The sequence below is a fragment of the Zootoca vivipara genome, chromosome 6 (assembly GCF_965207765.1).
Source record: "Zootoca vivipara chromosome 6, rZooViv2.hap1.1, whole genome shotgun sequence".
NCBI lineage: Eukaryota > Metazoa > Chordata > Lepidosauria > Squamata > Lacertidae > Zootoca > Zootoca vivipara.
In genome coordinates, this window is record NC_142589.1 from 41285604 (window position 1) to 41308539 (window position 22936).

The 22936-nt window shown below is 42.7% G+C and overlaps 1 protein-coding gene across 2 annotated transcripts in view; it reads right to left on the reverse strand.

Moving 5' to 3' along the window:
- Positions 1-883: 883 nt before the first annotated feature.
- Positions 884-22936, reverse strand: part of BEAN1 (brain expressed associated with NEDD4 1) — a 48898-nt gene continuing 26845 nt past the window's right edge. For both annotated transcript variants that reach the window (XM_035121020.3, XM_088672010.1), the window contains exons 4-6: positions 12958-13167; positions 12026-12158; positions 884-4309 (exon numbers count right to left, since the gene is read on the reverse strand). In XM_035121020.3, the coding sequence (XP_034976911.2) occupies positions 3955-4309; positions 12026-12158; positions 12958-13167 (698 nt within the window). In that variant the 3' untranslated portion in view covers positions 884-3954. The remainder of the gene's footprint in view (positions 4310-12025; positions 12159-12957; positions 13168-22936) is intronic.

Consider the following 22936-nt stretch of genomic DNA (forward strand, 5'->3'; position numbering starts at 1 on the left):
GGTCCAATGGTAGCTCAGCTAGCCTGGCGATTGTTGCATTGCAGCAGAATTGTTGGGAAGGGTGAAGGAGTGTGTCTTGCTGTCACTTTGTTGGATATCTTGGCCATAGATCTATATAAGGCCATCATTGCTTTGCAGCTTCTAATGTCCCTAAAGTGCCACAAGTCTCTTTCTTCTGTTTTTGCCCTGGTGGACTGATATAGCTCCATCACCAGAAGTGATGACGATGATGAGGATTATTTTGTACACCCTAATGAAAGAAAGGAAGCACAGGAAGGGAATGTGTGATGAACGGACACTTGTCCTACCCCCAGCTTGCACACAATGACAGAAGGGAGAAGATGGAGCAGCAAAGTCTCCACCAGTCTGACCCTTTCCTTTCCAGGCAATTGTACAGATTGGGCCCAGAGGGAGAGGGCAAGGACTAGGCAGGGGTGACTAGCAACAAGGAGGATGGGCTACTCAGAAGGCATCTTGATTGAGGGTCCCCCTAAAACCTGGAGCCATCGCTGTTGACATTTGATAGACCACTTTTCAATTTGCGCTCCCAAAGGGGGGATAACAAATAACATGATTCCAATAAGTAAAACAGTGCAATATCAAAACTGCTACACACACATTCATTCACATCGTCCATTCAAAACTCTCATACATGGTTCCCTCCCAGCCCCAAATCCTAGGAACTGTAGTTTGTTAAGGTTTCTAAGAGTTGTTAGGGACTCTCTCAACAAATTACAGTTCCCAGGAGTCTTTGATGGAAAACGTAAAAGTGGTATAAGAGGGCTTTAAATGGATGGTGTGGCTGTGACCACACTCACTGAATGATATATGAGAAATAACAAAGCAGCAAAAATAAAGCACCAGAGGGGGTTAAGTCCCGAAGTCATGGAAGCATAAAACTGTCTTTACTTGGTTACAAAATTGTATCACTGAGAGGGATAAACAAACAGTTTGTATAAGGGCTTTCCAGAGTTCTAGTGCTGCAACCAAGTAGAACCCTTTTCTGGTGAAAGTGAATCCATGGTCCATGGAGGAACCCATTATAATCTTCTGAACACCCCAAAATTCTTTGGAACACCATCTGAAAAACCCTTGCCTTATATCCACCTGTTGGAGCAAAGTTATGAGATAATTTGGATGTCTTTGTGGGGTTTAGATTACAGGTTTCGGTCAATCACCATCCATCAACAACAAACAGCATTTTTATCCTGATGTCCTTCCAAGGAACTTGGGCACAGTCTCTTTTGCACCTTTCCCAGCCTCACAACATACCTGTGAGGTAGGTGAGATGTGAGCAACTGGCTCATGGTCACCGAGGGAAGCCTCACTGCTGAGTGGGTATTTCAACCTGCATCTTCTCAAGTTTCTAGTCCAGCATATCACACTGGCTCCTTCCAGTCAGATTTGTGCATTTCATTGCTTTATAAAGACAACTGGAGAAATTTGAGGGTCAAGCTAGACATGATGTTAAAATTGGCATTTAATATACAGGATTTTTTTTAAAAGGTTCAAATAAAGCTTTGGGGCAGGGACTGATAAGTATTGGGGTGGTAGCAGGTCTCAAGCGGGGAATTTACTCTGTTCCTTCCTGATTTCTTCTTCTTCTCTGGAGCTGCTATTTGTCATGACCTCAGAGTCCAGCAGTGATCAAGGCTCAAAGCCGGAGGCTTACGAGTCTCCAGCTACAGAGGTAGACTAGATTCACAGCTTTGAGCCTGCTCTTGGAGATCAGGAGGAAAACCCCCCCCCCAAGCTTGCCAGACAGGAGCCATTCCCTACCACTAGGGCCTAGACCTAGAGTCAGAGCCAGGACTTCCACTAGCATCTTTCCCTGAGCCTAAGGAATCCAGTGCCTCCTGATGGTCACTGGTCCAGCAGTGTAGAGCATACACTGGAAGGGAGGCGATGGAATGGAGGATAAGTGCCTGTCTTCAGGCCAGAGTGTAGGCCCTTTAAGAATTTAAAGTTATCTACAAGAGGGTGGAGCCTGGGAGAGGTAGTCTGGGAGCAGAGGCTGTAGAAAGGCTGTCTGCTCACTTGGTGCTGTCCGTGGTCCTGCAACTCCTGACCTGACTTGCTCAGGGGGGCCCAGCATCAGTCCAGGAGACAATACTCTATTGCAGGCATAGGCAAACCCAGCCCTCCAGATGTTTGGGAACTACAACTCCCATCATCCCTAGCTAACAGGACTAGTGGGCAGGAATGATGGGAATTGCAGTCTCAAAACATCTGGAGGGCCGAATTTGCCTATGCCTGCTCTATTGGCATTCCCCTGCCCCCAGCACAAATATTGGCTTTGGGATTTCCCCCCCAAAACTGCAGCAGGGGAGGAAAATGTTAAATCACCCTTCCACCCCTGCTGTGACCCTGATAATCATAAGCCGCTACCACCCTGCCCCAAGTTGACGCTGTTTGCATTTTAAAAAAGGAACTCTGCACATTGCATGCAAATACACATTTAACATCAACTCTATTTTGGCTCTGAGTAGTTGTTAGGTGCAGTTGCTAAACATGATCTTCACAAGCAGAGGCAGTATACCTTTGCATAGTAGACACCAGAGACACAATAAGGCAAGGCAATCCATCACCTATATGCCTGGCTGCTTGTGAACGTGTCAGAGACAGATGATTTGTCCCTGTCAGAAACAAAATGTTGGGTCAGATGTACCTTGGTCTTACGCAGAAAATAAGGAGACCAGAGCTGCTTTTTAGTCCCAATGATCCTGTGAGGGAGAAGAGCTAGCAATTTGCCCAAGGCCACCTAGCAAGCTGTGGAAATACGAAGGGATTTGAACACAGCTCTTCTATATTCCAAACTCAGCACTCAAATGACTGCATCACATGCCTCTTCTTAGTAAGACCTCTCCCAGTAAAAACAGGGGAATGCATATTTTCTTTTGATTTCCAGTTCTTTGGTATGCAACACAATAATCACGTCTCATATCATAATAAATCTCCCCCGACAGCTTGATCACTGAGGTGGGTAGGGGAAAAGGTTTATGACAGAAAGTAGACATAATATTTGGGTTTGGAACTGGGTTAGCTCAGTTAGAAATTTAACTGGGAAGCCTCCTGTCTCATTCTCTTAAATACACATACATTTCCCTGCTTATAAAATGGGAATATTCTGATACAAACTAAGGATATCTTTTTATCTCTCTTGAGCTGAACTCTACAGCTAAATGAAACACTGAATCCTCTCCTATTACTAAGTCACTGGCTTACATCTACTAACAATTCTTAAAAAGATAGATGCAAACCCTTTATCGTATATTCCTTTTGTTCTAAGACATGCAAAGCACTGTAACAAACCTGACAACTAGGTTTGACCGTATGACATACCAGTACATCTACATTAGAAGTATTTTAGCCAGATGTGCTTTCAAATGCTACAAAAAGACCTACAGGAGATACCCTAGCACAGGAGTTCCCAAACTGTGGTCCATGGACCAAGCTTCACTCAGGTGTGTCTGTGGATTTGTGGTTGAAGACGGGAGATGGCACATCCATTGCATTAAATATCCAGATTGGTTTTTGACGGTATTGTTATTGCTTCTTTCATTTTGCAATAGGTAACAATAAAGAAAAGAAGCAATAACAATACATTTAAAAGCTGTAGCATCTAGTACAGAGCATTTCAGTTGCTACAATATGCAGAACAATCATTAAGATTGTCAAATGGTTCATTGGGTATGGAGGAAAGTTTGGGAACCACTGCCCTAGTAGATGCATTTATTGTTTTACATTTCACGGGGAGAAGAACAATCTAAAACAGAAAGAAGAATGTGTAGCTAAACTTTCACCCCCCCCCCGTAAAAACAAAACCCACAAGTAGAAAATAGATAAAGTTTTGTTAAGTATTATGGGTAGGTGGGTGATTATTATTCCAGGTTATCACCCTTTCTTAGTCTTGAAGGATTCCTTCAGAAGCACAGGTCAGGAATCATTGCCCTTTTACATTATTCTGTTGAAAAAAGTCTGATAGTGTTCTGTAGAGGTTTTCAGTAAATCCAGTGGGACCAGTGGAATAGGGATGTTCTGTTCACACACAACAGTTTCGTAGGGAGGGGCAGCTTCCATTGGGAACGATGATGACAAGGAAATGGAAGGGATAGGTTGCTGCAGGCCCTGCAATCCGACCAAATACCCAGCATCCCTTTCTCCTGCAGCCCCTGGAGTCACCTCTTCTTCCCAGGGAATGTTTACAGCGGAGTCATTCCATCGACAAGGGTCTATCAGGGAGTAAGGCGGAGGGTCATCTGTAGGAATACAGATTTGCACAGCTCCAGGCCCCACACACTCGTCATAACTGTAAGAAAACAGCCTCAGGTTAGCTTTGCCGCATAAATATCAGAAGAGAATCGTGCTTACAAGAGAAGAAGAAATGACAAACAGGGAGAAAAGTTTTAGCAAATGACCTATCTGTTCATAGCACTTGCTCTTAGGTTGGGAGGGATAGAACTGTCCATTTTCATTTTTTCCAAGCTTAAATTCTTTCCTCCATATTTCTACAGCAATTTGTAATTTAAAAAAATTCTCATGAAAATTCAGCAGCATTTTGGATAATATTATCCCAATACTCACATTTTTGTATGCAGTTTTACGTAATCTACACATTTTTTTTTGCAAAACAACATTCTCTAATACAATGCATATTTTGTATCTTATGTTCACAAATATACACATTTTTATGTACATGCATTTGTTTTTATGCATTTTTGTACACATTGCAAGATTTGGCGAATTCTGAAGGATGGCTGTGTTATGATTCTATATTGTCTTGGAAATGCAACTTTGGTAGGTTTGCCTTCAAATGTGATCTGTACTGAATCCCCACCCCCCAATACCAAGTCACAAGAAGCAGATTACTTCAGTGTTAGGTTAGCCACACTGGCTATACAAATATTACATATCATTCTATTGATTTCTGATGTTCAGGCTCTGTGTCCTGTTGCTTCTTAAAAACTAAAATGACACCATCCGCGCAAAAGAGGGAGGTATATCAGCTGGGGAGAATTTCCTGAAACAGCCCAATGAGGACCACTGGAATGCAGGGCAGACTGTTGTTGGGGAAAACAGACTCCACACTCCAAGATTTTGCTACAGGTCCCACTGATGACAGTGATGTGAGCAAGCACAGGAATGCAGTCTTAGGGTTATAATTCTTGTTTGAGCAATCAAAACCAAGCTGTTCTAATTCACTGCAGTCCATAACCTTGTGGCTAATGCAGGATTAATGCTTTCTGAACATACAAATGTTCACTCTCTGTGGGCTCCTGAGTAAGGATTCTGCTTCATTGGTTTCTAATGCACAATTAAGGTTTCAAAAAGCTGTGAACACTGCTCAGATATACCTTTTGGAGGTAATGAAACATAGGATGCATTTCAGAAGCTGGCAATGGCAGAAGGAAGACCCCTGGAGGAAGTTGAGGGTGGGGTGGGAGGACAGGATGAGGAAGTGGGGGGTTAGAGGAATACAAAGTTGATGAGGCAAGCATTTTTGCAACAAAAGTAGCTGGGAATATATTAGGAATAAAGGATGCTGTGCCATTTCCTAAAGAGCCCACAATAAGAAGTTATCAAAGAGTCCATAAAAAAGGATCTCCAGAATTAGTTTCACTCTTTGATTAAAAACTTCTTGGGCACAACATAATTTTGAACACAGTTTTCTGAGTCTGAGCTAGAGGGCTGTTATCTGTGTGACACATGCTAATTTAGGCCACCCCCAGGCACCAGTTGACAGAATGGTAGGTTAAATGATGGGATTCTAATAACCCTACAATGAAAAGATGTCAGATTTCCATTACAATTGTCTTTTTAAAAAACAGCATTGCGTTATAATATACATGTGTGTGAGAGGTAGGAAGGGTGGGTGGGTGGGAGTTGCTGCTTCCAACAGAACTGTGGGAGAGAAGCAATATCTCAGTGTTGGAGCACATGCTACCGGTATGTATACTGGCAAGGTCTTGGGCTCAGTCCATTGCCCAGTGGTGGTAGCTTCCCACTGGGACTGGTAGGGTGGAAGGCAGGGAGAACAACAGTAGGTGGAGCCAGAGCCAATGGCAGGCGGGGCAACACTGAGACTATAAAGGCAACACTGAGACTAAGGAGGAGGCTGATGAGCAGTTCCACTCTCTGGGCTGGATGTAAGAAAGGAGGCAGCTAGATGGGGAGCTGGCTGGGGCACACTGAGGTTGGTGGGGCTCTGCCCAATTGGCCCCATCGACCAGCTTCCATTGCCATTACATTTCCAGAATTGTAGAGTTGGAAGGGACCCCATGGGTCATCTGGTCCAACCCCTTGCAAGGTGATGGGAAGACCTTTTATAATAATAATAACGATGATGATAATACTAATAATACTAATATATTATTTATACCCCGCCCATCTGGCTGGGTTTCCTCAGCCACTCTGGGCAGCTTCCAACAGAATATTAAAATCTATTGAACATTAAAAGCTTCCCTAAACAGGGCTGCCTTCAGATGCCTTCTAAAAGTTTGGTAGTTGTTTTTCTCTTTGGTATCTGATGGGAGGGTGTTCCACAGGGCGGGTGCCACTACCGAGAAGGCCCTCTGCCTGGTTCCCTGTAACTTGCCTTCTCGCAATGAGGGAACTGCCAGATGGCCCTCGGCGCTGGACCTCAGTGTCTGGGCAGAACGGACACTGCCCAAGAGCCTAGAGAATTGTTTAAATCTATGGCAGACAGTACTGAACTAGCTGGATCAATGACCCAGCACATAGACAGCTACTATATATGTTCATAGCAGGTCCTGATTCCAATCTTGGCAGCTTGTAGTAGCAGTGTGATTTGTCATGTCTCAGTGGAAGTGAGTTTACCACACACACACACACACACACACACACACACACAGAGGCAACATGAAAGAGATAACTAAACAGGCTGAAATTTGTAAGTTTTGATCTTGAGAACAAAGAAGAGAGAAAATTTTGAAGATGCTCCTTTTTACACAGGCATCCCCTTGATCTTTTGAAGCGAGTTTCCTATTTTAATTGCTGTGCTCTTTTAATGGGATTGTTCCATTGCATATTTTAATTATGGATGTTTATATTCTAACATGTTAATGGGATTGTTTTATGGTGCATTTTAATTATGGATGCTTATATTCTAATTTTTGTGTAATTGGCTGTTATATTTGTAAACTGCTTGGAAGCTTATTCTGGAATTAAGCAGTACTGTATATAAACAAACAAACAAAAAATTCTCCTGCAACTAGTCAAGGGAAACCATGATAACCAGAAAGCACATGGAGTGTGCTTCAAGAAGTTAGTGTGTGGGTTTGTGTGTACAGAATACAAAATCCAACCCCCCTTGGGCTCAAACCAGACCCAAGATCCATAGTCAGGATTTCCCCCATTTCTGGTAGCATAGAGCTGAGTGATCCTAGAGAATTGGTGAGATTGAAGGAACATCTACTCTTCAGTCACACAAATGGGAAGGATGACCCTGACGCTTTTTGAAGTACAAGCTAAGAAACGACATTGATATTTTCCAGAAGGGTTATGTGCCCAGCTCACTGTCAATGGCCAGTTTGCATAGGTAATAACAGCCTAGGACAGGCATCCCCAAACTGCGGCCCTCCAGATGTTTTGGCCTACAACTCCCATGATCCCTAGCTAACAGGACCAGTGGTTGGGGAAGATGGGGGTTGTAGTCCAAAACATCTGGAGGGCCAAAGTCTGGGGATGCCTGGCCTAGGAAAATATTTCAATGATGAACCAAACAAGGCTTCAAAAGGCTCATATGATAACCTTTTCATTTCACAGTTGTAGCAGGGAGAAGAGGAAGACAGTGTTACTCGGCGTCTTGCTATCTTGCCAAAAAAGTCAGTGGAACAAAAGTTATTGTCTGAATCATTTTTTTGTTTTGTCTTCAGTTTGGATTCTTTTCATTACTCTTCTGTTGCTGAGTTTTAGCTGCATTTGTCATCTGTTTCTAAGGCAGAAGGAATGAAACACTGGAAATCGTTTTTGCTTTTGCATAGGTTGGTTGCAGAATGTGGGTTTTCAGATTTTGAATTTTGGAACTGGGAATTGGGATGGATTTTATGCAACAGACTTTATGATGGCAGTTTTATTTTGCAGGCTCAAAGATCCCACTAACACCATATATTTAAAGGACTCTTATATCACTTTAACAGCCATGGTTCCCACCCCCAAGAATCCTAGGAACTGTGGTTTATTAAGGATGCTGACCTTACAGAGCTACAATTCCCAGCACCCACAATAAATTAGTTACCAGAATAATTCACGACTGTGATATTAGAATGACTTAAAAGTATGATGTGGGTGTGACCTAGACGTTGCTGGACTGCAAACCCACATCAGCCATAGCTAGCATGACCAATGGTTAGAGATGATGGCGGCTATAGTCAGCAACATTTGAAAGGGTGCAGGTCCCCAAGCATGGCTTTACTGAGACTCTAATGCAGGCACCCCCAAATTTCGGCCCTGCAGATGTTTTGGACTACAATTCCCATCTATCCCGACCACTGGTCCTGTTAGCTAGGGATCATGGGAGTTGTAGGCCAAAACATCTGGAGGGCTACAGTTTGGGGATGCCTACTCTAATGAAAACAGTTGTAACAGATGTTCTGGGAAGTTTTTGAGAAGCATTAACTGCACCAGCACAAAACAGAAACTGTTGATGAAGGGCAGCCAGATATCATTTGAACCTTCCTTTACAACAACAACAACAGCAACAACAACAACGCTTTGCATCTGCCATGTTAAAAAAATACCTTTCACATCAAATAAATCTGCCATGCTCACAGAGATCCTAGGTCCATGAGAAAGCCATTAATTCACATAAAGGGACGATTATAGATATCACTACCATCTAGTTAGGGTTGTCAAGACAAATTGACCGCATGGCTTCCATTTGATTGCCTTGTGAGCATGGCAGGATTGTGATTTTTTAAAAAGATAAAGAAATAAAACTCAAATGAGAGCTATAGCAATTTCCTTAAATCTAGTGTGAGAACCGATTAGGGATACATCTAGAGAGATAATCAAATTGAGTCCTAAATGAGATTTCAGTCATTTGTACATCAAAGCAATTAAATTATTAAACACCCCTAAGGCATCTTTCATAAATTAATTTCCCAATTAGAATTTTATATAAATAGTGTTTCTGCCCTAGACGTTCTTCAGCACGCGCACACACACACTGGTTCAGATTCATCCTGCAAACTGTTGAGTTGCAAGGTCTTAACCCTAGAAGATGCTAATTCTCTGCCATACGTTGACTTTGGTCCTGTTTCAATACCTGTCACTTTAGCATTCCTGGAGCGATCATTTCTGACAGCCCCATTTAGTTATGCAGTTGTAGACCTGAGAAGCAATGGGATAGTTTGCATGTACAAAAGTGGTGAACTGGCCCTTAGATTTTTGGCTAGTATTACTTCATAAAATGGAGGGGAACTTAGCAAAATTGAAAAACAATATTGCAATTCAGTATCAAAACCCTACTCCCTGCATATAACACAAAACAAACTCTGAGTTTTCGATTTTGGACCTGAGAATGCCAGTAATGAATGAATGAATGAATGAATAAATAAATAAATAAATAAAGTGTGTGTGTGTGTGTGTGTGTGGCTTTTCCATTACTATTTGATGCTGCTCTGTTTCAAATCTTCATCTTGGATCAGTGGAGTGAAAAACCAATCACACAATTCATTTAAGAATTCAAGCTGTCCAGAGGAGACAAGTCAGCTTGCCCTTTTCATATGATAACAGCTCCAACTGGATATCTATTCCTTCTAAAACTGTAGTTAAATAACTGATTGTGCTTATTAATCGATTCATCAGACAGCGCCATGAATTACACCATCCAGCCCTCCTCTCTTGTTTTTCTTGCCCACTTCTGCCAAAGAGAATATGAGACACACAAGGCATACCTCTTCTGCTCTGTAGGTGATTTGGAAACTATGCATTCAGTTTCCACCCTCAGAAAACTATTTAAAAAATCCATTTCTTACTCATCAACTTCTACAACATAATGCTTTCATTCATGGGAGCACTTTTGAAAAGCATTCCTTTGGAGGAATATGGGTGGGAAATATTATATTAATTTATTATTATTATTATTATTATTATTATTATTATTATTAAAAAAACCCACACCATTTATTTTAGTGAATGAAGAAGCTACGTCTGGCAGAAAGCTAATGCTATTTATTCATTAAAAGCAGCAGGTGGATTCTCAGATCCCGTGACATGGAAATCCTTCGGTACAATCCAGAGGAAGTTGGGAAGGGCTGCTTTACATGGTACTTGATCTAGTGAAGCTGTATCTACAATGGTTATAGTCACGATGGCTACGTTCCGCCTTCACTGTTAAGAGGTAGTAGGCCACTGAACACTGAACTGCATACAATTCCCAGAGCTCCATGGGAAAAGAGGGATGGATTGTTAAACCACTTTAAGAACTGTAGCTCTGTGAGGGGAAGAAGTGTCTCCTAACCACTCTCAGCACCCGAAACAATCTACAGTTCCTAGGATTCCTTGGGGGAAGCCATGACTGTTGAAAATGGGATTATACTGCTTAAAAATGTGTAGTGCAGATGGTTCCTTGGAGGCAGGGAGAGGGGCAGAGAAGGAGAAGAAGTGGGGTAATCTTTTTTAAAAAAAGAATAGAGGTTCTGGTACTGCGTACCCTTGAGTACCCCCTTTAAAAAAAGCACTAGGTGTAATGTGTGGGTGGTCTTTGCCTTTGCCTGAAATAATTCTGGGCCCCTACACTGTTCAGACAGCCTCATTTCTCAGTCCTTTTAACCCTGTTCTACAGTGGTACCTCGGGTTACAAACGCTTCGGGTTACAAACGCTTCGGGTTACAAACTCCGCTAACCTGGAAGTAGTTGCTCCGGGTTGTGAACGTTGCCCCAGGATGCAAATGGAAATCGTGTGGCAGCAGGAGGCCCCATTAGCGAAAGCGTGCCTCAGGTTAAGAATGGACCTCCGGAACGAATTAAGTTCATAACCCTAGGTACCACTGTATTGGAGAGCTAAAGGAGAGAGACCATCTATTATCCTGACAAGTTGCTGTAACTACCGTGTGCTCAGCAGAAGAGCAACAAATGGAAATCTATAAAAGGAAGATAGCTACAGCCTCCCCGGTTATTTATTAATTAAGCGTCCATTCTCCCTGCTTTCTGCCGAAGGAGTCCAGGGCAGCAAAAAAACGAAAAGGCAAAAGATACAATTAAAACAAAACAAAACAAAAACAAACAAGTTAAAAACATTTAGTGGTATCTGTTGCTACTCAGAGTAGACCCACTGAAGTTAAATGGGTATGGCTAGCCTAGGCTCTGGTTCCTTAATTCTGAGTAGGCCTTAGATGGATAAAACCTATTAAAAACATTTGGGGGAAAAAGTTTTTTGTTTCATTTAAGTTCTTAAAATAAATTATACAAATATAATAATTTAATAAATAAAATGGTAATAATTAAATATTTTCAATTATTATAGCCAATAATTTCAAGGTTGCCAGAATCCTGAGGAGTGTAGTTTAAGGTTACCAGATGTCCCCGTTTCCTGGATTTACAAATCAGTCCCCATACAAAATCCTATCATTCCTACTGAAGTTGAAAAGTGTCCCCGGATTCATTGGGGGAAAAAATCTGGTAACATTAGTGTAGTTTACCCCACACAGAACTACAGCTCTCAGCACCCTTAACATGTCATGATTGTTAAAAGTGGTATAAATGTGTTTCAAATGCACCATGTGACCTAAGTCCCACTCCATCCCTGAAACTTGCCTTTGCCCTCATCACTCCCCACAACTCAGACTTCCACCTGTAGGTCTTTATTGCCTTCCCACCACGTGTTTCTCCCACATCATTTATAGCACCAGCCACTGGGGTTTGGAGACCCTGCCTGTGTCTCTCACCCACACTCAATGCTGAGAGCATATTCTGGTGGAAGAACATTGGGACTGAGCCCAGCAGAGCTCCCATTTCCACACCATTCACCCCAGTGATAAAAATGCATTCGAAAGGTGCTTACTGGGGAGGTGAGTCGGGGCAGGTGACATTGACCTGTGTCTCCACGTAAGTGCTGAAATAGAAGGCTGGAGGGAACTCCTCTATGCAACTGGATCTTAGTTCTCCAACTGAGCCACCGTAGAAGCATTCTGGAGCTGGAAGAAAGGAGAAAGTACTGGTCCCAAAACACCGTAAGCAGGCATTATGTAGATTTAAAAATTATTTGTATGCTGTTTTTCAGACCTAAAAAACCTCCACACCGACCATATCTGCACCACCCATTTTTAAAAAGCATTCTCATACTGCTTTTAACAGCCATGACTCCCCCTCAAGAATCCTGGGAACTCTAAGTTTTTTAAGCTTGCCTAGAGTTGTTAGGAGACTTCTATTCTCTTCACAAAGCTACAATTCAAAGAGTTCCCTGGGAAGAGGGATTGATAAACCATTATGGATAACCAGACCCCTGCAGAGTATGTGTGACTGAGAGCTCTTGAATGGAGCTTAAATCATCTTTGGAAATTGGTGAATTGCCTTGGTCTCTACACCTTCTCCCACCAATCCCAGGTTATTTTCATGATGCTCAGGTCTCATACACACCATGCATTTTAAGCACACTGGTACCCAATGCTTTCCAAGTCATTTTGGCACCTGAGGCAGAAAATCCTACAAGCGCTTCTCCCTGAGAGTACAATGCAATAAATGTAAGTCAAACAACCAATGATTCGTAGCCTTTCATGCCACCCCAAATCAGCCACATCACTCCATCCAGTGGAAAGGCCCTGTTCAAACACACAAAGCCCGGTTCTACTGTTTCCAGTTTGCAAACTAAGCGTGACAGCAACAGAATGAAAAGGGGCAGGTGGGAAAACACACTGGAAACATTTGCGTTAGATGGCAGAATATCTATATTTTTGAAGAAGTTATTTTTTAAAAAAATCAGAACAGTCCTCTTACTGTAACTGACATCCCTCCTCAGCTGGAGATGTTGAAAGCACCTATTCTTTCGCAGGCTGCCGATGATGATGGCCACACAGGAAAGGAAGAGCACTGCTCCAATCACTACACCAGCTACCAGCACAGAAGAATCCGACATGCTAGTGTCAGCCTTGCCTTCAGTGTAGTGGGTGAACTCAGTGATGGGGATGGTCTGGTTCAGATAAATTGCTACACACCAGTGAGGAAGAGAGGGAGAGGGAGAGTTGAAGCGATACTACTGACAGGGATAGGCAAATTGATTTATTTCAGTTTCTCTCAGTTCTTAATTCTTCCTGTCTTCAGTTCAATTCTCCATATATCCACATCATAGTTTGTGATTTTTTTACATGAAAAAATAACTATTCTCTCATATGAACTTTTGCATGTAATTTTACCTAATATACACACTTTTTTTTAACCACTTGGGGATTGAACCTGTGACCTTCTGCATTAAAAGCAGATTCCCAACCAATGAGCTACAGTCCACCCATCACCAGCTAAAGTCCATTCACTAATACACACAATTGTGCAAAGCAATTTCCCCCAATAAAATGCATGTTTGTATGATATTTTTCAAAAAATATATGCATTTAATCCACCTTTTACTGCAGTATATGCATTTTTGTATATGTTACTTGGCTGGAGAATGGCACTGCAGAATATTCAGAGAAGTGCCAGTTTCAAAGGATGGCTGTGTTTTGGTTTGCAGATTGTTTCGGTAAGTGTGGTTTTTGTAGGTTCACCTTTAAATGCAAACTGAACCAAATTTCTCCCACATCCCATTAGGGTTGCCAGACTCAATAGAGGACAGGACTTCTGTGCCTTTAACTGCCCTGCTCTCTTTTGAGTCTGGAAACCTTAAAGAGAAACCAGCAGACCCTTTGCTTGGAAATTAAACAAAGGGTCTGCTGGTTTCTCTTTAAGGTTTCCAGACTCAAAAGAGAGCAGGGCAATTAAAGGCACAGAAGTCTTGTCCTCTATTGAGTCTGGCAACCCTACATCCCATACTACAACATAGTAGGCCCATAGTAGCTCCAAAGAGCTACTGTTTTGATCAGACACATGAAGGAGCCCATGCTAACATAAAACCCACATCCCTATGGAAGCCCAGCTGCTCACCAGTGGGATATACCCAACAGGATGGAAATGGGGTGTACAAGTTCAGGGAAAGGGTGCAGTGCGGGTCAGACACAGTTTCATCACACCCAAACCCTCATCGGCCACTGGCAATGCTCATGTAACCAGCTGGAATTGACACCACCAAAAGGGAAGGTGTAAGGAAATTCAACTCCATAGGAGGCAATGGAAGAAGCAGAAACAAATTTTACCAAGTTTTCCCCCACCCCACTGATATGTCCACAGTGGCACACGAGAACTCAGGATATGATGGATCTCAACAACCAATCACAACACAATCCTTCATCCCTCGTGCTGCACACCATGTGGAAATAAGACCACCAGTGATAGGCTCTCTTTAGCCTGCTCAACAAAGGTGCCTGGGGAAGATATAGCCAAGTATCCCATTTTGCAACTATGCACATTTACTCACAAGTAGTCCCATTGATGTTAGTAATATTTACTTTGGCTGTGATACACTGTCTCCTGGGTGATTTGTAAGCTTCCATTTGCATTCCAATTTTACCTGTGATGTGCAGCTGGCAGCCTAAAATTATTTCTATGCTAAGTCCCTGCATTAACACCCCATGCAGCAATTAATAAGGGATTTATTTAAGGAAGTACGACACATGCCAATACTGTAGACACAAAATCTACCATTCTGGTGACCTTGACTAGCTCATCTGAGGCGAAAGAGCTGGCCACCCCTTGAGATCACTAACTCTGCCTCTTATTTCCATGCAGCTATCAGATAATGGCCTCCGCCTGGTGCATTGACATCCTTATTAAAGAGTCAGAAGGAATCAGATTGGATCACCAGCGGCCTGCAAATTGAGACTGTCAGAAGCAAAAAAGCGTGTCACCGCAAAGGAGCTCTGGAAATAAATCTTTTCAGATGCCTCTGGCTTCAGGTTATTATGTTGATGTCACAGTGCCTTGTATAGGTGCTGCTTCAAATTAAGCAGGTAAACAAAACAAAACAAAACAAAACCCCTTCCAATCTTCAGAGCCAGGGCATCTTTCATCAAGACGATAAATATTTGGGAGGCAAAGTGGCACATGGTGTATGCTGCTGCCCCTCACCCCTTTCTCCGGCAGAAAAACCATTCTGAACTCATGCAAGCTTTTATAATGGGGCTTCATGTCCCTTTCCATAAACCATTTCCAGGCACTGCAATAATTCCAGTGAATAGGCCAGGGTGGCTTTGTTTGTTGACATCTATAGTGGTTTCTGCTGGCCCACCTGAAGTCAGGAAAGAATAGGTAAAGGTAAAGGGACCCCTGACCATTAGGTCCAGTTGTGACCGACTCTGCGGGGCTCTTGCGGCGCTCATGACCGACTCTGCGGTTGCGACGCTCATCTCACGTTATGGCCAAGGGAGCCGGCGTACAGCGTCCAGGTCATGTGGCCAGCATGACAAAGCCGCTTCTGGCAAACCAGAGCAGCACACGGAAACACTGTTTACCTTCCTGCTGTAGCGGTACCTATTTATCTACTTGCACTTTGACGTGCTTTCGAACTGCTAGGTTGGCAGGAACTGGGACCGAGCAAAATGCAAAAATGATTAGGTTAGGAGACTTTGGAGAAACGGAATAGTGGTGCCTGAATGCAGCTTTACTTTTGCTCATCTTTGCTGTGCTGTAAGTAGATTCTGCCCTAATCTTCACTCACCTCAAAGATCCCTGTTTACTTTCAAAATCACATACACATTGGTTTGAAAAAGTCCCCCTCTAAAGCAAAAACTCAGCTACCAAAGAGAAATAAAATCTACCCAAAGTGTTACAGGATTTTTTTAAATGAAGTCTGCAAAGTGAGACAGGAAGGATCATGTATGAATTTATGACCCCTGTCATAATGATCGCTGGCTACATTAGTTATGGCCTCATTTCCTCTGACTCTGGCACTGAATGGCATTTTGCTACTCTGCTGCATAAAAGATGGAACGTCGTCAGTGAACAATGTGTTCCTCAGCACGCTTTGCTAGTGCACCTATCTTTTTTTTTAAAAAAGAAAGCGATTATTCACTATTTATTAGGCTCTGCAGCAAGGAATAAATCCTTGGCTCGTCAGTAAAATCCTCATGCTGTGTTTGCTGCATGTTCAACTGTAAAGTCTCACAGTAAAACAAAAATCCAAATTGATTAAAGGATGAAGGAGAGGCAGAACAGCACTGCTAATTTATTCACCGTTCACTTTGAAGGAAAACACCTTGTGCATCTATTGCAGAAGGTGGGGAATCTCAGGCCCAGGGGCCAAATGTGGCCCTTCAGGTGTCTGTCTCTGGCTCACAGGACTCTCTCCAGGCCCTGTGTGGCTCCTTGAGTGCTTTGGCCAGGCTGGAATGTGCCACTGAGTTCTGATCATGCCTCTTGCTTGTCTGGATGGAGGATAGAGGGGGCTGTGTCAATCTGTGTATGGAGACACTAGCCTAATAGAAGGGGGGGGAATACATTTGTTGCTCTGCCCAATCTTGCCTTTGCCCACTGCTAACGTGTGGCACCCGGAAGGTTGCCCAGAAAGGAATGTGGTACTTGAGCTGAAGAAGATTCTCTATTCCAGATCTATTGCCTAAAACCCTTTGTAGCAAAGCCTCTGGTACAATGAGTGATAGAAACCATGCAGTTCAGAGAAACCCAGAATCGAAGAATGGATGGCAGATAAAAACTACAGGTAAGAAGTCCCCTCTGCCTTATATTCACTGTCTGAGATGTCTGAGGACTGGGGCATGGCAAATCTCAGCAACTGATTTTCAGCTATGCCCCCTATACATGTCCTCTCTGCATTCCTTATACAACAATCTTGCCCCCATTTGATGTATTAAGGGTGCCAGCTTCCTCTCCTCCACCAAGCAGGTCTTTAGCAGTTGTATGCTGGGAGGATAAATGTAACATTTCCTCTCTAGTGCTGACATGACAGTTTCTTTAAATATTTTTACCAATGTTGAAACTGGGTAGTGTCTGCGATGTGCAAAATGTCATCCTGACTCACTGCAGTGGCACACCGTTGAGTCCCCCCCCCCTCCGACTTTGACTCGCTTTGTTCTAAAAATATGTGAGCGGCAAAAATAAGCAAGTCAACCATTCTAACAAACCTGCTCTACTTGTTTCACATATATAAAAATACACACAAACACATCTTATCACAGGCTGTTACTGTGATGCGTTACCAAGTCAACATTAATGTGGAAAGCAGATTGTCACAAGCTTTCATTACAACTTTGATTAATCATCTATACACCAAGATGCACCTATCGCTACCAGTAACGTTGCTGACACAACCTACATGTTAAAACAAGATCTGCTCTGTAAAGGGGAAAACCAGCAGGAAGTTTTCTCTGATCCATAACTGAAGATTGAACTTCCTCCTTATAGGATCAATGGCCAACCAGAGGCCTTTGGGAAGCCCTCAAGGAAGATGTGCAGGTAACAGACCCCTCCTCTCCCGCAATAGTTCTTTAGCAGCTGGTCTTCAGTTGCTTGTAATCCTGGAGATTTCATTTAACAATCTTGACCGGTAGCCTTAACCTCCAGTGTGGATGGCACTTAGCCTTCAAATGAATTACTCTAAGCATGTGCAGGAAGAATTTGTGTTCAATAGCACCTGCCACCAAATCAGAAGGCTGCTGGGAGGAGGAATGCTTCAGGAATTTGATATACATGAACTCCTAAATGTAATGGTCTGATCTGTAATTTCTGGACTAATGTGCAGATCAGAATTCAGCTGTCCACTGGATTTTGCACTTCTCTGAATGTGCACTTGGATGCAGAAAAACATCTGAATACCAGCTGCTGGAAACCACAGGAGGAGAGAGGTCTCTTGTTCTCAAATCTTCTTTGGCATCTGGTTGGCATCTGGTTGGCCACTGTGAAAACAGAATTCTGGACAAGATCCCATTGGTCTGATCCAGCAAGCTCCTTTTATGTTCTTAGGTTAAATGTTTAAACCTTTAAAATCTGCACTTAAACATTTTGAGATGATTAAGAAATTGCAGGTTGATGTAGAAATGGAATAATATTGTGGGTAGGGACATGCAAGCCAGAAAGAGTGACATAAGGCAACAGCAGCCAATGGTTACATCACTATTCACAATACACAACAGCCAAAGGATGAATGTAAAAATATTATTAGATGTGCATACAAAACATGCTTTACTGTTTTCAGACCAATCTGTACACGCCAGGCTGGAATAACATGCATAGTTAGCAGTAGACAGGTATCTGCTACAGTCAGATGCATTTCCACCAAATAGCCTTCCTCAGTGGCAAACCAACAAGCCTGAACAAACTGCTTGACCACAAACCTACAAGAAGCCCTTGTGAGGGATGCTCATGTTTTTTGATATGCTGTTCTATCTAATTTATTTCCCCAATTTTTCAGAAGTTAAAGTTGTGTTGTATTATTGTGCCAAAAGTACATTTCTGATCTTATCTCTCTATGGTGCAGGATGTGCTTTGGCATATGTTCTGGAGTTTTATTTTTCCATATTAAGTTGCTCTTGGCCCTTTGTAGTAGTACTGTGTTTGTTTCGTTTAGCTAAGAAGTGATTACTTTTGATGAATATTGCATGAATGAAATTAGAGAGAAAGCTGATATGCAATTTTTGCCCATGTATTCCCTAACTCATAAGTTCATATCCCGTGTCATGTCTCTGAGTCCTCTATTATATCCCTTTTATTTGTTTTTATGCATTTCTATACTACTATTTTATTGGCTTTGGGTTATGCTTTTGTTTTAATGTTTTAATGACACATTGTTTGTTTTTTAGACTATAACCATGTAATTTTTTTTAAGCATTAAGTGGTTTATAAATACTTTAAAATAAACAAAATGAATGTCTTGGTTGAGGTAAGGGTAAGTGTTTCAGCAGTTTCACTAAGAGTGCTATTTATTGCATTCCACCCTTTATCTTGGTCTCTGTTTATAGTACAATTTTGGTAGGTGTACATTCCATAAAAATTTCAAAACCCCATCTAATATCGCTGCGAGGGCTTAAGTAGAAGTCTGAAGTTATTTCTCCCTTCGCTGAGCTTCAGAGGTTAAAAGGTTTATGCTTTACCTCATCATTTATTAATTTTCATCACCAGATAACCCAAATAACCTTCATTCTGTGTGATCTAAATTACTTTGCATTTTCTCTTGGGCTCAATCCACTGGAGAATTTGCTTGCACAAACCCCATCAAAACGGCTGAGCAGCTAAAGAGCGTAATAATCCATTTCTAGTGACTGGTGCCTTGAGTCAGCAAAGCCAGTTTTCAAGTTCTTCAGAATGCTACTTCAAACTGGATTTTAAACAAAACAATGTGGAGAGGAGGAGATACAAACAGGAACAGGCTTCTGGGGGACTCTAGCACAGATCACAATGTTCTCCTATCACCTGGATGTTCAAAGGATGGTTTGAAGGAATTCTTTGCACATACAGTACGGATGTTCCACAATGGCAAGGACACTGCCCAATTAGAGTCCCTCCTCAGGTGGACAAACTCTACCCACAAACATCTGGATGCACACAGAACTGCATCCAACATTTGTAGAATGCAGACCTTGGGGAGAATGACAGTGGGCAGGGCTGGATGGACCACACTGCACTGTGACCCCCACATCACACTTTCTTTCCCACACTTTCTTTCTGATACACAGAAGGAGGGCAACTGGCAGCCAGGACAGTTCTTTTTTGCTGATGGGAGTTGTGGTCCAGAATATTTGGAGGGCACAAGGTTGGGGAAGGCTTCAGCTATGTTCTCTGAACAACAGGCAGATGAAAACTACAGCTGAACAATTTTTTTAATTAAAAAAATACAACCCACTGTGCACCAAAACCAATACCTGAGGCACTGCAACACAACTCTAAAACACATTAGCTGTCATAAAAACATGAGAGCGGTCTCACAAAGCAATTCAACTGACAGGGAATAAAATTATTTCAATACTGAGCTAGAAATACCACAAAATTGAAACAGTATATTCACCCTAAAGCTATATGTTCACCCAATAAAGACTGGGTGAACAACAACAAAAAGTTGTTGTCTGGTGCCTAAAATATATTAATGTAGATGCAAGAAGGTCCCGAGAGAGTGCATTCTATAGCTGAGAGGCCACAACCAGGAAGGTCCTGTTCCTTGTAGCCACCCGGCAGAGTGAGGGGGCACTTGAAGTAGGGCTTCTATTATTGATTTAAGGGGCCCCAAGTCATGCACGGCTGTATTAGTCAAAACCAACACCTTGAGCTGGGTCCAGAAATGGATTGGGCATCAATGAACTGCTCTGTTGATAGGCATGAGACCAGGGGTCGGCAACCTGGACCCCAACCGCCCGCTCGGGGACCCCCACCGCCTGCTTGGTTGGCTCCCATGTCCCACACTACTAAACTGGCGTTGAGCAGAGCGGGGACCGCATTCCGCAACGCTGGCCAGCTTCCCATTGGCTGCATGAAGCTGCGAACGCCTCCTCAGCGCCAGAAGGAGCGCCAAAAATAGCGTTTGCACATGCAGGCACACGCATGCACTCTGGCCCACTGTGGCGTCTGCGGTACCGTGAACCGGCCCAAGCCGGCCCTGCATGAGACGATCACATTTTCTATTATAAGGGAAGCTAATGCCACATATAAAACGACTACTGTATATGTGACAAACAGCAAAAGCACATTGGGAAGGGCAAAAAATTATTGCAAGCCACACTGGAGGATCATGCAGTCAATCCTTTTTTTTCAAATAATTTTTATTAATTTTACTATAAGCCAAACAAAACAAAAGAACATACAAACAAACAAACGAATATTTCAAAATTTCCCAATTCTTTTTTTCATCACATTGTATATGTGGCTTCCTCGAATCTCTTTTTCCTGGTTTTCTTAGTTTCTTCATATATTTATGACGGATTTTCTAATCCTAATTCCAAATCTTTTCCTTAAAATATTCACTTTAACCTCCTCCTTCTTCATGCCACCTCCCCACGGGCCCTCTCCTGCCACGAGAGGAACCCGGGGGGGTGCGGCATTCCAAAGGAGATCCATTTTTGTGTCTGGGTTTCCCTCCCCCCCTCCTCCCCCCTCGGAGCACCTCCTGCCACCAAGTGCTTCCGAGCAAAGAAAGGAAGAAAGGTGGCTCTCCGCCCAGACACCTGTCAAAACACAAACATTTAATACAAATCTAAAATTTCTTTCCCCAGCCATTCTTCTTTCTCCCTCCAGAAAACTCAATTTTTTTCTATAATCTTTTCTCTAATTTAAATCTTAACAATTTACTTTTACTCACTCTCCTTCCCCCCTCCCCGGTACCTTTCCCCCAATCGGATCAGCATTTCCTTTAACAAGCCAAGATTTCAGAAACCGTTGTTCAGTCAACCTAAATATCTCTTAACAAAAATTCTCACCCCACACCACATCTTTCCCATTTCCAAATCCAGGCCTCATCTTCTTTATTTTCAAGTCCTTGTTGTGCATCCTCCAGAACCTGTTTTTTGTAATCCAACTCAGTTTTAGCAATGTTAATTTCTTGCTCCTTAATCTTAGATTGGCAATCAGAATTGTCCTCTGTGTCCTGATCTTGAACCAACGTCTCTGTACATGTTGGACTGGAGTATTGCAGTCTCTTGTGAATATCTTTCAAAATTCCCAAATAGTTCAGCACCACCTCCTGGAAGTCTGGTGAATAAGTTGTTTTCATACCTTCTCTTAACCACAAGCAGACAGGAGATTAGAAGACAAAGTACACTGGAAATTTCCATCCACCACATGCTCTCCTTCATCTTGGCTGATCCTTTCCATTGTCTTTAACTTCTCCACATATAAACCATGTCATAAGTCCAAATGCTTTAACTTTAGCATGTTCATGTAACAAATTATACTTTCAAAAACTCTTTATAAATTTTCCTTATCTTTTAACAGCTTTGACAGCTTTGACAGCTGTCAAAGCACTTTCCCCCTTAATAATCGTGCTGTTCCTCAAGGGGTGCCGGCTCCGGGGCTTGGGAAAGATTAAAAAGTCTTTCTTTCTCTTGGGTTGCAGAAACAAATAAATTTCCTTTCGGCTTTGGAATATTTAATGCGCCTCTTAATCTGCCATTAGGAAGAGATCGACTTCCGTTTTTTGGAATCTCTCCCTATTTTCCAAATTTTTATTTCAAAGTCCCGAATGGAGATTTCACTTACTTTATGGAAATCTTTCTTTTTCTTAGAAGAATCCACCGCTTGCCGGCTAAGGACTCGGAGCTTCGCTTCAAGGAGGTGAAGATGATTCCCAAAATGGCTCCCGCGACTCCACTCCGCTTGCTCTACTGAGCTCTCAGGCAGCGGAGGAATCGCGTCTGGAGCTTCAGCTGGGCAGCTATGCCACCGGGACGCTCTTCCCGGTGTTTTGCGGGGAGTCCGCTCGCCCTGTGGACTTCCCCCCCTCCGCGATGCCAGGGACTTCGGAGCGCGAAGTCCCTGCGTCCTATTCCACCGGCGCGGCGGACCGGAAGCTCCCATGCAGTCAATCCTGTGCATCATCTTTACAGATATGTTCACAACAACTTCCTATTTTTCCGGATAAGTTCTACCTCCATAGCCACATTCTCAGCTTCTGCACATGAATTCCCATGCAGGGAATTGTGACACCGATTGACAACTAAATAAGGGCAATCCTAACTTCACAGGTGTGAGCTGATGCCACTTGACAAATCTGGGCCCTTCCTATTTGTTTTTGTCGGGGTTATTGGCTGCATTGCTTGTTCTGTTTAGCACCTGGGGGTCCTTTTGAAATTCACCTTCACATCTGCTATGCATCAATATGTTCTCTGCTCAGCTGCAATTTCAGCCTCCACTTTGTAATCAAATGCTTAATGAAAAGATAAGAGTGATCAAC